This window comes from Typopeltis vanoorti, chromosome 24 (assembly GCF_054136105.1).
Source record: "Typopeltis vanoorti isolate ZY-2024b chromosome 24, IOZ_Tvanoo_1.0, whole genome shotgun sequence".
NCBI lineage: Eukaryota > Metazoa > Arthropoda > Arachnida > Uropygi > Thelyphonidae > Typopeltis > Typopeltis vanoorti.
In genome coordinates this window covers 59478841-59496148 of record NC_143572.1, presented here as the reverse complement: position 1 = coordinate 59496148, position 17308 = coordinate 59478841, and the positions used below count along the sequence as shown (strand labels likewise).

Sequence of the window (17308 nt, the reverse complement as noted above, 5' to 3'; positions counted from 1 at the left end):
TTGTGCAACACGAATTTTACTCCAGTTCGCTTGTCGCAGGAGTCTGATCCTGGAGGAATACTGGGATTTTTACAGGACCAGGCTGACAATCTGGTCGTCAGCCTGGCATCTAACCCTCCTCCTTTCTCATTCAGGCTTGGGACCGGCATTGCCAGTTGTGTGATCTAATTAGATAACTGACAAATAATACAGTAATTTAGAAAAACGTTTTGATATGAAATACTGTTAACTTGATATCCGGTATATTCCCAGGAAGATGTCCATCAGAAAATTGTTATGGATTTCAAATGTTAGCATTGATAGGATCAGTACTGACCAAAAGTATGGTGATTAGCCATGTAATTTTTCTCAAATGGAGAATAGAATGATTTTAAGGTTGGGCATAGTGACAGTGGGAATTATGGCAGGCACAGAGTATAGCACCCTTCCTGCTTTTAGGACTCATGTATGTGTTTTGAGTAATACCTATAAAAGGTACACTAAGAATATTTTGTAACATGACTGGTCCTTAATTTTGTGAACATTTGTAACTAAATGCACTTAATTTCAGATTAATTCTCCCTCTTTTATGCCACTTGTCATGTGTGATAGCAGTGACTGTCGAGTAAATAAATCAGGTGGTCGGCTGTATTTGCAGACAAGAGGATCAAAGTTTATGAAATTTCAAGAAATAAAGATCCAGGAACACGTAAGATAATTTTACAAAAGATTTCTAATATGGACAAAATGCCTTTTCAATCTGTTTTAATTGGATTTTTTACTAAATAATATCTATATGAACTCAGTACTAATAACATTTAGAAATTACTTGTAATTTATTTTATACTGTAAAATCTCATGATATCTGACTTCGTAACTTATGTTTGTTTTTACATGTTTTTTGTTTAGGAGAATGCACTTAGAGAAATGTTAATTTTTGTAATAATCTGGTAATAATTTGTTAAAATAATGTGGCTCATGATGTCATCATGTGATGATATTAACTCATGTTAAATCAGTAAGTCTAATTATAAAAATAATGAAGAATTCCAGATATTATCATAGATGGAAATTTCCGAGACGCACGAAGAATGACATCATGTCCAAAGGTCAATACGTGACCATAATGCTGACCTAAGAATTGTCGTGGATAGAGAATTCCAAAGATGCACGAAGAATGGCAGCAGCATGTCCAAAGGTCAATACATGATTGTTTTCAAGAAACATGCGCATGCATGTACGCAAGGGAAGTCCGAGCATATATAAGGCAGGTCGTCGAGAAAGAAATTTGTCTTGGAGTTTTCTAAGCCTTCTCTTACCTGGGTCCACCATCATGCTAGGTTCACTGTCGGAAATCTAAAGAGAAGTGTCTGAATCTTTTGCCTGGGTCCGTCAGTGCTTGAGAAGTATTGTGCCAATAGTCTCGAAAGGAAAGAGCTGTACGTCACTGCCAAGTTAGGGGTCCTATACGACAAGAAATAATAGATGACTCGGACAGGGAAAAAAATGTAGCTGAAAAATCAGGAATGAGTCGGCAGACAGAAAGAAAGACAAGAAGAAGACTTATATGTGAACAAAAGGTTAATGTGAAAGGCAGTGTGCTAAACAAGAATTGTAAGTAGTTATAGTACTGAACAAGAATGCATGTCAAGTGTTTATGAGATAATGTATATTAATATTGAATTAGGCTTATGCTCGATTGTGGGTTAGATTAGAAAGAATTGAGACTAGCGAGAGAATTGTAATGACATTGTATTCAGTGTGAATCATTCTGTAAATATTTCCTTTTGACTTAAATGGTTTGTGAACAACACATTGGACTGATTCTGTCAATGCACTATCCTAAAAAAATTGAACCTGCATAAGATAGAAGTTTATGGAATTTATAATTAAGCCATGACTAACTGAAAGTAAGGATATATATGTATGCAGGGGAAATAAATGATATGTGCTTTGTCTTTGATTTAAGATCTTGTAATCTTGCACTCAGTATATAGTCTAATTTGTGCAGTCGTAAAACAAATAAATTTGTTAGTTATAGAGCATGAGAAATAAGATATAGTAGAAATAGGTAGATGGCAACAGCTGATAGTTAAGGCAGTCACCCATTTCCAAAGACAAAGCAGGGTAATATAAAAAAAGAGTTTTTATAACAATACATTAATACTTATAATAGGAATTTTGTATTATATTCTACTTATGTTCTTCTAAAATTTTTTTGGTCCCATTTACTATAAGAATGTTTTGGAGGAGGAAAATCTGATGCTGGCTTTGTTTTGTTATTAAAGAATTCTTTAATCGCATGTGAAGTTTTCTTTTATTTCATAGCAACCCTGAATCTTAAAGTAATTGAAATTGCCATCTTGTAATTTTGTGTAATCACAATGATTTTGTCACATTTTATTAACTTTCCTTGGATCAGATTTCCAGTATAGATTTTTATGTGGGTGATTATTATTAGAATACATTCTGGCACTAATATTTATAAGATTATTAATTTCCTTTTGTATATTTTGTTATTTAATAGCCTAAATTTTATGTACTTTCATTTGATATGAGATGTCCCTTATGTGGATTAGCTGTAGTTAGCATTTCTACACAGAATGTCTTATGAAATCTTTTCTATTTTATTTTGAGAATTGACTTCTTTTACTTCAAGATAATTTTTACTAAACAATACATGTCACATATCATCACACTTTGTGAAATAATTAAATTTTGGCAGCTTTGGCTGCCTTTTATGATGAGATTTCATGCTAGCTATGGCATTTCTTTGTTAAACAAGGCTTCATGCTGTTTTCGTCAGAGAACTGGAGTGAACAGAGATGTCCAATTTCAGCTACTGGAATAAACACAGTGTCAGAAGAATTGAAGATAGAAACCACCAACATAAGGAGTATAAGTGGAAGGAAATCAAATGTACAGAAGAACTGGTAAAATATCACATGGACATAATTGGTGTTACTGAGATGAAGAATAAAGCAGGTGAGATCCTACTAAATAATATAGAATGTTATATTTGGGCAATAATGACTACAGGAAGGAAGGAATAGTGATAGCATTCAAAATCAAACATAAAGATAAACTTCTTAATTGGAAGGCTGTTTCAAATAGTTATTGTGGACACACTTCAAAGTTGGGAAATGGAAAATGAAACCTATTTGTACCTATGGTCCAACAGAAGGTTATAAGGAAGAAGTGGGAAATTGTTAGTCATTAGAGAAGGCATGAAATTTAAAAAAATTTCATGCCTTCTCTAATTTAATGTATTTCAACGCAGTGTTGAAATGAAATTTAAAAAAATTTCATTTCAACACTGCGTTGAAATGTCTTTTCACATGCACTTTTGATCAACAGTCAACAATCGTGCACACAGCTTTTTCAGCAGGATATTATACAGCCATTCAGTTGAGATGCCTACAATCTTATGCACTTTCAGTCAGCAGTCTTCCATAACGATACCATGGATTTTGTCAATCATTTCCTTCGTAGTGACCGTGGTCGGGCATCCAGAACATGCTTCATCTTTGATGGATTTATGACCACATTTAAACTCGTTTATCCAAAAATAAATAATCTTTAATGCTGGTGCAGAGTCCCCATGAACTGCATCTAACTCGGCTTTGATCTGCACACAGCCATCCACTTCTTCAAATAAAAGTGTTTTTATCACTGTATGAAACTCGTTTTTCTCCATTTTTATGAAAAATACAAACAGTCTTTTTCAAACAACTCTCGTAAATGTTTCAGCTGTCAGGGAGATCATCCAACTTACTCTTGTGCATGTCAAAAGTGGAAAGATGAAAAAGATATACAAAAAATTAAAACAGAACAAACCATATCATCAGGATGCAAAAAGAAAGCTAGCCACCACCACACCTGTGCTGAGATCCTCGTATATCCATTCCAGAGACAACTCCAAAAATGGTTCTGTTCATTGCGAATCCACTTATAAAAAATGATGTCAAAAATGGATATTTGGTATCCAACGAAAGTAAATTAAACTTGCCAACCTACCTAACACGTCAGACGTACTGAACAATTGATAAATACAAACCTAACAAGCCAAAATAATAGGAAAATTTTTACATTGGAACTGTCATGGGTTTTGCCAGCATATCAATGATATCAAGGTTTTGTTGCAGAAATACAAACCTTTCTGTTTCTGTCTACAGGAAACATACAGCTAATTCTCTTTTTACACCGCCTTTTTTTACATGATTTCGAAATAACACTGTTTGGAAAACAAAAGCAATTCTATTTTTACATGGCATATTTTGATTTTACACGGTTCAAATGGTGCTTATTTTTAAAACTGCTGTTTGAATTCAGTTCTATTAAAAAGGGTATTTCCATTATAATTATCATTTCCTAGAATGGTACATATGTACTTAAACTTGAATTTTGGGGAACCCCCTCAATGTTTTAAATATCAGGGATTACTCTATGCTACAGAACGTAGACAATTGTGGCGACAAACAAAAAAATCTATTTTTGTAATTGCGCTTCCCCAAAGTTAAGCAGACATATGATACTTTATATTCACTTGCTGTTGGTTCCTGGAAGCAGAAGGGTGCTATGCTGATTCCTCAAAGTTAAGTTGGTCCATTACTTTAGGCCTGCTTATATAAAGCTGCTTAGAAAGAGTTAAGCTGTTTGCTAAACAATCATTTCTTGTTTACAATTCGAAATATTTAAAACCATCATTAATCGATCCCAAAGACCACTGGCAATGAAAGGTGTGGATTTTAACACATTACCAGTGCACTGGAAGGCAAACAAAAAAGGTTGGGTTACAAAATAAATTTTTAATTAATGGTTCCATCATTGTTTTGTTCCAGAAGTTAAACACTATTTTGATGGGGGGGGGGGGGGTCTGGACTTTAAAGTTTTATTTATTATAGACATTGCGCTTGGTCATCCTGTTTTAGAACACCCGAATGTGGAAATTTGTTTTCTGCCACCTAATACAACATCCTTAATAAAACCACTAGACCAGGGTATGATCACTACTTTCAAAACTTACTACATAAGAAGAACATTCCAATACATTTTGGATAAATTAGATAAGGATAATTAACTGGCAGTTATTGATGTGTGGAAGAAATTTTCTATTTTGGATTGCATCAAACTTGCTAAGTTGGCATTATCAGAATTGAAACCATCAATTTTAAATGCATGCCGGAAAGCTACTTAGCCAGAATGTATTAAAAAGAAAAACCCCGTACCTTTCCATGCAACTGAATATCCCAATATCATTAGATTAGCACATGCAGTTGGCGGAGAACGATTTGATGATTTTTCATCTGCAGATATTGAAGAATTGATGGTTGACAAGGCTCTTAGTGATGACGAAATAATAGAAGCTGTCTTTGAGAATTTCGATGAAAAAGAAAAATGTGATGATGATGAAGAGATTCCACTCACTGCAGGAGTAATTAAAGAAGGGCTTCAAATGGCTAGTAAATTGCAAAGTCATTTTCTTACACATGATCCAAATACAGAACGAGTTGAACAGTTTAAACGTGAACTGAAGTCATGTATGGTGCGATATGAAGAATTATACAAAGATCTAGTCAAAACAGGATCTCACTGATTAATTACAGAGTTCATGGTTAAAAAAAAAAAAAAATCAACCTTCAGAATTATTGGAAATTAATGCTAATTTAGTTCTTTTTACTGAAGAAAACGTTTCGCCATTGCAGTATGAACAAGAAGTCCAAAGTGTTTCAAGTGATGGAAGTGATTTAATTCCAGTCTCGCACAAAAGAATCCGGCTACTGTCAGAAAGTGACGCCGAATAAAATTTAACTGATAACCATATGCGCAGTGTATTTGAGCCTTTTCGAATTTCTGTTTTATTAGTGACATACTGCTTTCTTTAAGAAAGATACATAAATATTTAAAATAATAATTTAAAAAAAAACATTCCATTTAAAATTAAATAGTTTTATTCAATAATTTTCATATATTTTGTTTGGAAATAACTTATTGTTCGTATCGGAATGATTCTAATATTTTTTCATATGCACCGTATTCTTTTTTACATGGTTTTTTCTGGAACCAATCTACTTTGTAAATGGAGAATTTGGTGTACTTAAGACCTATTTCAAACTTTACCTCAAGGAATTTCACTGTTGTACACAAGGACAGAACTGGAGGTGGTCCTACTCATGGATTAGTTGCTATCCTAGTGAGCAGTCATACTCCTTTCCATCATGTCCACCTTAATACTGCTCTGGGAAGCAGTAGCAATTCATCTATCTTCGGAATTTCTTATTACAATATGTTCAATTTATTTACCACCAAGTGCTGAGTTAAATGAAATCAACCTTGATAACCTTACAGCTGCCTGAACCCATACTACTTATGAGTGACTTTAATGGTCTTGATACTCTCAGGTAGTGCCTACACATAAGACAAGGTCAAATCATCTGAAGAATCCTTGACAATAATGACCTCTCTCTGTTGAATAATAGACTCAATACTTTCTTCCATATGCCTGTCTGCTCATATTCTGCAATTGATCTTATAATCTGCCCCCCTTCCAGTCTTCCACTGGTTGTGGGATATTGAAGAGAACATATATGGAAACGATCATGTTCCTGCTCTTTGCACAATGTGTTCACAGAAACCATGTTCACCTACACGAATGCCCATATGGAAAAAGAACCAGGCTGACTGGAACACTTTTTCTCTTCTTGTAAAATTTAATGGTGATACCATCAGTCAAACACCTGTCAATGAGGCAGTAAAGTATATAACAGAGTGCATTGTCCAGGCAGCAACAGCCTCCATCCTGAGAACATCTTCTCGATTTCCACTCTATCCAAATCTTTTCTTGTATAAGTAAAGTGGTTTTTTTATATATGGAAAAGCTTATGACACAGCATTGTGTCTCAGCCTTGGGCTAGCTGTCTCTGATTGGCTACCAGTGGAGATTGAACTGCACACTCAGTCTCCAAAAGTTAGATAGGGCTAAGAGACGGCCTTGCCTACTCCCTATACAGGAATAAAAGGTGTTAGCTGACTATCACCCAGATCTCAGAGGACATCTTCTTGTATTTATTAAAAACTTTCCATCTGGGGGGTGAACTTTTCCAGTCAGAATGAGAAGTACGCTATCTAGCCATATCAAGAACAGGATGTTCCCGAAGGCTCTGTCTTAAGTGTGACACTTTTTGCTATCAAAGTTAATTCAATCACTAAACAGCTTCCTCCCACTGTAGACAGTGCTCTATATTCTGATGACTTCACAATTTACTGTCACTCTTTTAACATGAGGGAAATCGAGAGACAACTTCAGCAAGCAATTGATCATGTTTCTCTGTGGGCTGTTAGTAATGGGTACAAGTTTTCAACAGAAACAAAGTGTATATGTACACTTCTATCAAAAATACACTCTTCACCCAGATCCTGAATTAAGAATTGGATGAATTATTATGGGGTACTTAAGGGTCAAAGCTGTACAACTGAGAGGAGACCTCCACATAGCCTTTAAAGGAATGTAGAGAACCGACCAGGGCGTCTGACCTAATGTCCAATCCTCACCTTCTCGTGGTGCACCCTATTGGGTATCTACCTGGATACTGAACAAACGAGGATGGGCTGGCAATTTGGGATTTAGCCAACCAAGTTGTATTCTTATTGGCTTAAACCAATATACAAACAGATGGTACAGCATTACAAAATTTCATGAAGGCTGGGGCGTTGCCTGGTTAAACAACACCCCGTTGTTTTTGACAGGGAACCAGGGCAAACACGAAAAGAATAAATCTGAAAACACACTCCAACTCAACGTCACCAGAGTTGAAAATCGGTACTATCAACATAAGAAGCCTGAATGTCAAAGAAATGGAGCTAGCTGAGGAATTAGATAAGTACCAGATCGACATAATAAGGGTTACTGAAACAAAATAGACAAAAACTGGTGAGATCTTTCTGAGCAATAAATAGAAAATGTTATATTTAGGCAATGACAATCAAGGAAAAGGAGTAGCCATAGTATTCAACGTTAAATACGAGGCTAATCTTCTTGAATGGCAGGCAGTCTCAAGTAGAGTGATGTGGGCAAATATCAGAATGGGGAACTGGACAGTGAGACTTATTTGTGCCTATGGTCCCACAGAAGGTTCTACTAAGGTAGAAGTGCAGGAATTTTTTGAGGCTTTAGAAAAAGCAGCTGACACGGTGAAAAAGGAAAAGTTGGTCCTTGTTGGGGATCTAAATAGCAGAGTAGGAAATGATTGTCAGACATACAAAAATATTTTGGGAAAATTTGGAGAAAAGGGCAAAGCTAATAATAATGGCAAATACCTGTTGGATTTCTGCTCAGGACATGGACTGGTTATTACTAACACCATGTTCCAACATAAAAATGTGCACAAATTCGCATGGAGAGAAGCAGGGAATAAGAAAAGTCTCATTGACTATGTTATTGTTGATAGTGATGTGTTCTCCCTGGTGCAGGACACCAGAGTGTACAGAGGATTTGTAATCGGAAGTGATCACCATTTAGTCTTGAGCAGGATAAAATTGAATTTCATATTGAAAAGAATGACATGTAAGAAAGTTCTAAAGCGAATAAAAGTTGAGCAGCTCTCAGGTGTGAACTGTAGATTAAAATATACAAACATTATTCAAGAAAAAATGAAAGAGTTTGAGAACAGGAACCAAATCTTGGAGATTCAGTGGCAAGCCATGAAGAAAACATTGATTGATTAAGCCAGAGAGGCATGTGGTGAGGAATTAGATAAAGATACAAAAATCAGAACTCCATGGTGGACACAGGAAGTTAAAGAGGCAGTGAAGGAAAAAAAGAAAGCATATCAAAAGTTCCTGGCAAATAAGTCAGCTTGTGTTCTTAGAGAATACAGAGACAAATGTAAGAAAGCTAAACACTATGTAAAAGTGGCTAAACAAAAGTCATGGGAGGACTTTGGGAAGAACATAGAAAATAAATATCAAGAAGGTGGCAAAATATTCTGGAGGTCGTTGAAGAAGCTTAGAAATGGAGGAAAGAGTACTGTAAAGGTGACATGAAAAAGTGAGAAAAAGATATCCTTGAAGTATGGAGTAATAATTTCAAAAAATTGCTACATGAAACAAGCAGTGATAGCACAGTGGTAAAAATCACTCAACAGGCATACGGCCAGAAATACATATCCATACTTGAAGTAGAAAAAAAACTATCAAAGGCTTGAAATGTGGAAAGGCAGCAGGAGTAGATGATATTCAACCAGAAATGCTGAAGTAATGGTCGTATAAAAGTCTTACAATGGCTGCACTGCATAGTTCAGAAGTGCTGGACAGAGTGACGAATTCCCGATGATTGGAGTAGAGTTCTCATAGTACCCATATATAAAAAGGAAAATAAAACAATGTGAGAATTACAGAGGTATTTCCCTACTGAGTGTTCCTGGTAAGATTTATGCAAGTATACTTGAGAAACGGTTGAGAAGAATTGTGGAAGAAAAGCTTGGTGAAGAACAAGCTGGATTCAGGACAAATAGAGGCTGTCAGGATCAGATCTTCACTTTATGACAAATAGTTGAAATATCATGGGAATATAACAAAGATCTGAATTTAAGTTTTGTCGAATTGGAAAAGGCATATGATAAGGTGCCAAGAGAGAAGCTCTTCAATACGCTACAGTTATATGGTGTCAGTGGGGCATTATATTAAGCAATGCTTGGTCTTTATTTGAGTTGTAGGTCAGCAGTTAGAATTGAAGGTAGTATACAGGAAGATGGTTTAATGTTAAATCTGGTGTGAGACAAGGATGTACATTATCCCCTCTGTTATTCATTATCTATATGGATCACATTACGTAGAAAAGTGGTATTAAACCTGATATCAAAATTGGAGATATTAATGTCAGTTCTTTGCTTTATGCTGATGTTATACTTCTAAATAAATCTGCTATAATTCTGCAAGATTCCCTGACTAAATTGAATAACTGTTGTAATAGATATGGTATGAAGGTCAGCAATAAAAAGACAAAGACATTGAAAATGTGAACTGCGTTGTGAATGGAGAACCTGTGGAACAAGTAAAACATTTCAGCTACTTAGGCAAGAATTTTTAGTGAAGATGGTAAATTAAATATGCAAATAGACAACATAATCAACATAGCTGGTATGGTAGGAAGTCAATTGAATAAATTCATATGGAATAAGAGAGAAATTAGTCTGAACACTAAATTAGCTGTATACAAGACAGTGTTCAAACTAGTTTTAACTTACGGATCTGAGAGCTGGATCAGAAGTAAAACACTTGACAAAGACTAGAGACCTCAGATATGAGATCCGTGAACAGATGGTATCAATGGCAATATCATATTAAAAACAAGGATATTAGGAAATAACTTAACATTGTCAGCATCCAGGAATGCATTAGCAGAGCTAATCTCAGATTGTATGGTCACTTAAACAGAATGAGTGAGGAAAGATTAGCAAAGCAAGTGTTCTCTACCAGATTGGCAGGAAAACGACCCAGAGGAAGACCAAGATATAGGTGGATTCATACGGTACAAAGTGCCTTAGACGATAGAAATATAAGATCTGATAATGTTGGAGTCTTGACAAGTAACAGACTGATTTGGAGGAAAATTGTAGATATGAAGTTAGTAGTGATATAAATTTTTCATGTAGTACTATTATATTATATCCTGTACATCCCTTGAGGGTACATGGCAGGAATTTGATGATGATGATGAATTATTATTCCAGTAGCTACGAAAGTTCTTGGGACTCATCTTTGCCTGAAAATTTATTTGAAGATTCCTTGCACACATTCGTCAGCTTAAGAGAAAAGTGCAAGAGTGCATTGAATTACCTTCGCACTCTATCCTCTCCTGAGTGGGCTGTCAATTAATCTTTATTGCTTCGTCTTTATCATACACTTATACATTTAAAGCTGAATTATGGGTTTCGTGTCTGTGGTTCTGCAAGGTAGAACCATAGACTTGTGGTTGGATCCCCTCTATCATCCAGGTAAACTGGTGATGGAGGGGATAGCTTCTGGTGCTTTTTGCACATCACTCACTCAAAGTCTTTATGTTGAAACAAATGAACCAGCTCTATCACTTAGATGGACAAGTTGTTCCTTAATTATGCCCTATAGATAAAATCTCTTTACTGAGAATATCACACTTATTCTCAGTCACTGAGAATAAGTGTGATATTCTCAGTCAATAAATATCAGTTACTGAATGTCACATTTTGACATTCAGTCACTGATGTTACAATGTGACACATTGCATTTCTTTGTTGCCACTATTTTATCAAAATTTGGTGTCATGTTTGAAGTGGCCGTTCTTAATATGGCCTCTAAATTGATATCATTTAAAGATCAACTCTGTTTGGTTTGGTTCAAGTTCATGACCAAAAATGTTTGTTCACAAGTATACGTGCTCCCAAACATACAAAATACCTGGCAGGCAATATCCAACAAACTTTTAAATTTATCCTGATCCAGAATAGAATAACACTCTTGTAAAGTAGTTTCCCTTTGCTTTACCCAATAGTTTTCAGAACACTGGAGATCAATAACTTCCATCTGGAGTTTCACAGATAGATTTCCTGCTTCGACAGAAAATAGATCCTCAATCACTTTTATGCGGACTTCGTCTTCATTACTCAATGGCATTCTTTTCTGAAACTCCTCACTTAGAAGTGATATATGCTTCTTATATTTTCCACCCATCATTGAATGATATTCTGATGGAATATTCTGTCAGCAAGTTAAGAAATGTGCCATATCCCCTTTAGCAAGTTGATTTTCAAACAAACTTAATTTCATTTTGAATGCATTTATAAGAGACATCAACTGAAAAACAAACTTATTTTTTCCTTGAAGCTGTAAGTTAAGGTCATTCAAGTGACCCAAAATTCACACAAGAAAAATAAATCTTGATTCAATTCTTCATCCATTATTTATGGGAATTTTTCCATATCTTCTTGAGATTACAAAAATTCAACTAATTCATTTTTTAGAGCGACAAAGAGTGACAAAAGTTTACTGCGGCTCAACCAACGTACATCAGTGTGTTATGGTAGATCTGCAAGCTCGAATATAGTTGGCCAGAGCAAATACTACTTTAATCACATGATCCAACTGTAAAACCTTTGAACATAACCTGCTGATAAATTAGACAGTGAAATTTGGTCAATGGCTTACCTGCATATTGTTCATTAAATGTTACAGCACCAACATTTTTTCCACACATAGATGGGGCACCATCAGCGCAAACTGCTATTAAATTCTTGAAATTTAAGGATAGTTTTTTTGGTTACACACATCTTTACATTTTCTGCGATCTCCTTTCCTGTTGTTCTTCCTTTCATTGAACACAAACCAGCAAGCTCCTCTGTCACCTCAAAATTCTTATTAACGCCTGTTGCATATATTAAAAGCTGTCAGTATCGTTCACATCAGTACTTTCATCCATAGCAAGCAAATAATAGACAAATTCACTAGCCGATTTTTGCAGGTTATCTTTAAGATCCTCAGCAATATCAGCCAGCCTGTGCTAAACAGTCATACGGTACAAACTGATATTTTCAAAATTATTTTTCTTATCAGGACACAATTCGGAAATGACAATCATCAGACACTTTTTTTTTATCAACTCTCCTCGGTAAATGATTTGCCAGCACAAACTATTTCTTGTGATATTTTTAAGCTTACCTTTGTGGCAACTTCATTTGCAGATGTCACTTTTTTAAAGGCTTGTTACTCACCACTAAGGACTTTCAATAACTTTGCTGCTTTTATTTGCTTTTCACTTGCATCCAACTTGCCAAGGTTAGGATTTGATTCAAAATGACGTCTCAGATTGTACTCTTTCAGCATAGCGAAAGATTTCCGACAACGCACACTATTTTGTCCTTAAACAACGTAAAAAAATATTTGTTTGTCCACTCAGGGTTAAATGCTCGATGTTCCGAATCTATTTTATGCTTTTTACTTAAGCTCATTGTGTCGAGATTGACAATATTAATTACAAAAAAACTAATGATGAAACTCACAATAATGCAGGTTATGATAACAGTTATGTAATGTATTGCTACAACCAACCACTACACTGCCAAAGCCAGTCAAGGCACAGCCAACTTTGTGTAATACTATTCGTTCTCGTTTGTAGACATCAAGTTGTTTTCACGGAGATGTAATAACAACTTGAAAAAATATCAGGAAGCTTTGAATTTCCCTGCAGCGACACTAGCGCTAACAAAACCTCGAAGCAGTTGTAATAATTTGTTATTAAATACAACAGTGGGAATAACTTCAAATGCAATTTATTGTCAAGTTGAAAGAAACATGATTGTGACATTAATCGCACAAACGTAAACATTTAAGTCTTAGTAAAAATTTAATTTAAATCGTCTAGTTTCATATTCCCCCGTATGATTAATTAATTTCAATCAGGCAGACGGGCCAAAATAAATAGTATTGCAGGCCTGGTTTATAGGATCAAAGCTAATTGCTTAATGGCAGGAAACATTGACAAATTATGACATTAAGCCTGAAAGTAAGTATTGGCATTCTAGTCAATATAGAAAGAGAAGTCTTGCTATGCTCCGCATAGGGCGTAGTCATCTTACACATTCTTATTCACTTAGGGCTGATGACCCTCCCATGTGTGAAAGTAATACATGTTTTGCTATTTATCATATTCCGGTTTAGTGCCAGCACTTTACATGAGAAAGGAATGAAATTTTACCTACCTAGCCAAGCCATATGCACTTAGGCAGATATTATCAGACTCAGGCAGATTCCATGATGTTTTTAACTTTCTACAAAGAATTAATTTGTACAAACACATTTCATTATAATTTTGTTTATATGTAGATACCTCATTGTTTAACTTAATTTTTTTTGTATATACATATTATTTACTAGTTTATTTTTGACTCTTTCTGTGCTGCTGTAGCCTTTGACCTTGTGTATTGGTGTAACCTTGCTGTAATTTTATTTATATGTAGATACTGCATTGCTAAATTTAATTTTTGTGCAAGCATATTGTTTAATCCTTTCTCTCTGACTGTTTATGTATTACTGTAGCCTTTGCTGTAGATACTGCATTGCTTGGTTTGTTTTTTGTACATGCATATTGTTTACAATTTTTCTTTGTCATGGTATGACCTTTGCTGTTCTTGCACCAGTAAACTATAAACTTTTTCCAAGTTGCATTTGTACATTTGGGTCTCCAATTTTCACATCTGACAGCTGTTCATCACTAATTCTTTTTAGAACTATATTAGATTTCTTTTCAATGGAAATAGTTTTTTTTTTAATCTTGCTAAACAATAAGTACTGGTCTGTTTAGTTAGAATTTCTCTAGGTTTATATCTTAGATCTGTTTGAAGATATCACTCTGAATACTAATATAAGACTTCTTGAAGAGACCAAATGAAGAGTTTTTGTGGTCCAAACTGAAGTCTGTGTATTTGAATCCTTCTGTGGCATGGATCAGATGTTTGAATATTTTTTAGGTGGTGTAGAAAGGCTTATGTGTTCGTTGTACATGTTGTTTTATTTTTGACGGTGTATATCAGGACACAAAATTATAAGTAAATAATTATTTACTTATAATTTTGTATTCTGATATACACCGTCAAAAATAAAACAACATTTTTAGGTGGTGGTGATTTTCATTAGTCCTCCACTAAGCAGAGCATTGTGTAAAGTGTATTGAAAAAGTACAATCTTTGGTGTCTAATCCAAGGTTCCTATATTATCTAACACTTAGCCCATCCATATTACTAATGTGCTATTTGCAGCCATTCATTATTTTGATTGTCATAAAAAAGAGGAAAGTATTTACCATTGTGATGAACCCTGACCATTTCTTTATATTTTCCCTGTATGAATTGTTTACATACATTTCTGCAGTATGAGATTTATTTCCTTTTCTTCTGTTTAGATTTCCTGTAAGACTTTTCTTTATGTCACTTTTTTTTTTCTAATGGCACAAAAAATTTCTTATTTTTGCCTTATCAGCACTGTAGACACAGATAACTCATTGTTTAATTTCCTATTTTGAACCCCCCCCCCCCCATTACTTATTGAAATAATGCCCACCAAAGAAGTTTATCCTCAAGTTTTAGAATAGATACTTCCTCTAATTTGTTTTATGAATAAATCATCTTTCACGTATTTAGAAGAGTAGTTGCTCTCACCAGTTATGTTGCATGGCAATTCTTCTGCTAGCTTCACCTCTGTTTAATCCAGGCTGATTTTTCACTGTTCCTGATGAAAGCAGAAGGACTTTATATAACTAGGAAATTCCTCAGCCACATGATCTGTTTATGTTGTACCATCTTAATGTATATGTTGTTTCAGGCAGTGTAGGATGTAGTTTGGTCAACTGTGTTAAAAATTTTGAGCCCATTTTCATTCATTTACCATTCAAGTGGATACCAGATAGTTGGTAGGCAACAGGAAGATGAGGTATGGATATTAGGTCAGGGATTCATGAGTTTTTTTGTTTAATTATAGGCTTTGTTGGGAAGTCTTCTCATAGCTATGTAGCTTTGACTTTTGTCTTCCTCGGAGGAATGCTTTTCTTATACAGACATGCTGTTTCTTAAAATATGCAATATAAAACTGTCTTGATACTAGCTGTGTTGCTTCATGAATAAATGGCTGGTGAGAGGAATAAAATCTCACGGTAGGGGGATGCTAAATGTAGATGGTGATGATTCTCTAAATTATATTTACAGTTTATTCAAATACTGTTTCAGAGTGATCAAGTTCCTGTTGGAAACATACCCCGGACAATGACTGTTTTTGCTAAAGGTGAACTTACACGACTAGCTCTACCTGGCGATCATATCAGTGTAGCTGGAATCTTCTTACCGCTCTTGAAAATTGGCTTCAGACAGATGACACAAGGGTTATTGGCTGATACTTTTCTAGAAGCCCATGTAAGTTATTTTTAATTATGCTATTATAAAGAACTTGTTCTTAACCCTGTGGAGATCGTGGTCGAAAAAATTGCAGCTTAGGTCACTTGTATCCGAGAGATACATTCATTACTAGTATGTGCTGAAATGCGATAAAACTTTAAAAAAAACACTGCAAATGTGATACACGATGGTTTATTTATAATGCAACATGATAAAAACACTTGGGATTAGTAGGATGTCTGTCTATCAGACTGTTAACTGTTAGAACAATACAGAAGAGGTATCTGACTGCCAAATAACAGATCAACCATGCTGCATTAGGACGCAACACAGTTTTTGAGAGTTGTGAAGGCATGCCTCCATCGTAATGCTGTGAGAATGCAGAGAACGATACCAACATACCAACTGATGACCTGAGGTGAGAGCCTATCATCATTCTTTTGGACACTTTCTATCACCACAACTTATGCAGCAAAGGGTGATAAAATTAAAGGCGCTTCTCTGGTGCTACATGAACAACAGACACACAAAATATCCTTTTCACAAATGAGAAGATTTTCACTATTGAAGAGTCATTTAACTGCCAAAATGATCAGGTATATGTTTCTGATGGTTGCACAGCACATGCCATAGCACCAGGACTCAGAAGTTATCACTCTGCATCAGTGATAGTTTGCTGGGGGGAATGATGAATCAGGGGATATCCATTGCACTGCTGCAAGAAAGGGGTCAGAATGTATCAAGATACCATGCTGGAACCTGTAGTATGGTCCCTGAACAACACCTTGTTTCATGAGAAACAGTAGACATTCCAACAGGACTCAGCCCTTGCACACAAGGCAAGGACCACACACCAGTGGTCGGGGGTGAATGTGCCTGACCATCTGAAAGTCCTGATCTGAATCTGTTGGACTTCAAATTGTGGTCGGAGCTTGAGAAGGTAGCTTGCAAGAAATGACACCCCAGCCTGAAGGTGGATTTGGAGCAAGCAGTAGCAGCTTTTCTGCTGGATGTTGTGCAGCATGATATGTGGCCTCACAGACTTCCGGTGTGTGTGAAGGCAAAAGGGGGATATTTCAAACATTGAGTGCTGCTATATGCACATTATACATGTGGTTTGTATGTGCTGAAAGCTGTAAATAATTTACTGATAGATTCAAGGTTTATGCACTGTTCAAGTTGTAACAGTATTTATGGCTAGACTAGGTAACTATTGAACTTCATATATAATATGTTATTAATTACATGTACCTTTCTTGAGCAGTGGATGTGGTTGCTTAGGTGATCTTGGTATTGAGGGTTTTTTTTTTTCCATGGGTGTGATTACTACTTTAAGGTAGCATTGCATGTGATATTTTTGGTGTCCAGTAAAATTGTGTACCTCCTAAAACTTTTATTTTCTTGACTTTGACAGT

The 17308-nt window shown here is 35.4% G+C and overlaps 1 protein-coding gene across 1 annotated transcript in view; it reads left to right on the top strand.

Moving 5' to 3' along the window:
• Mcm7 (minichromosome maintenance 7) overlaps positions 1–17308 on the top strand; it is a 146437-nt gene that overhangs the window by 55713 nt on the left and 73416 nt on the right. Inside the window, exons 6-7 of the mRNA XM_090413327.1 lie at positions 551–688; positions 15729–15911. Coding sequence (XP_090269453.1) covers positions 551–688; positions 15729–15911 — 321 coding nt within the window. The remainder of the gene's footprint in view (positions 1–550; positions 689–15728; positions 15912–17308) is intronic.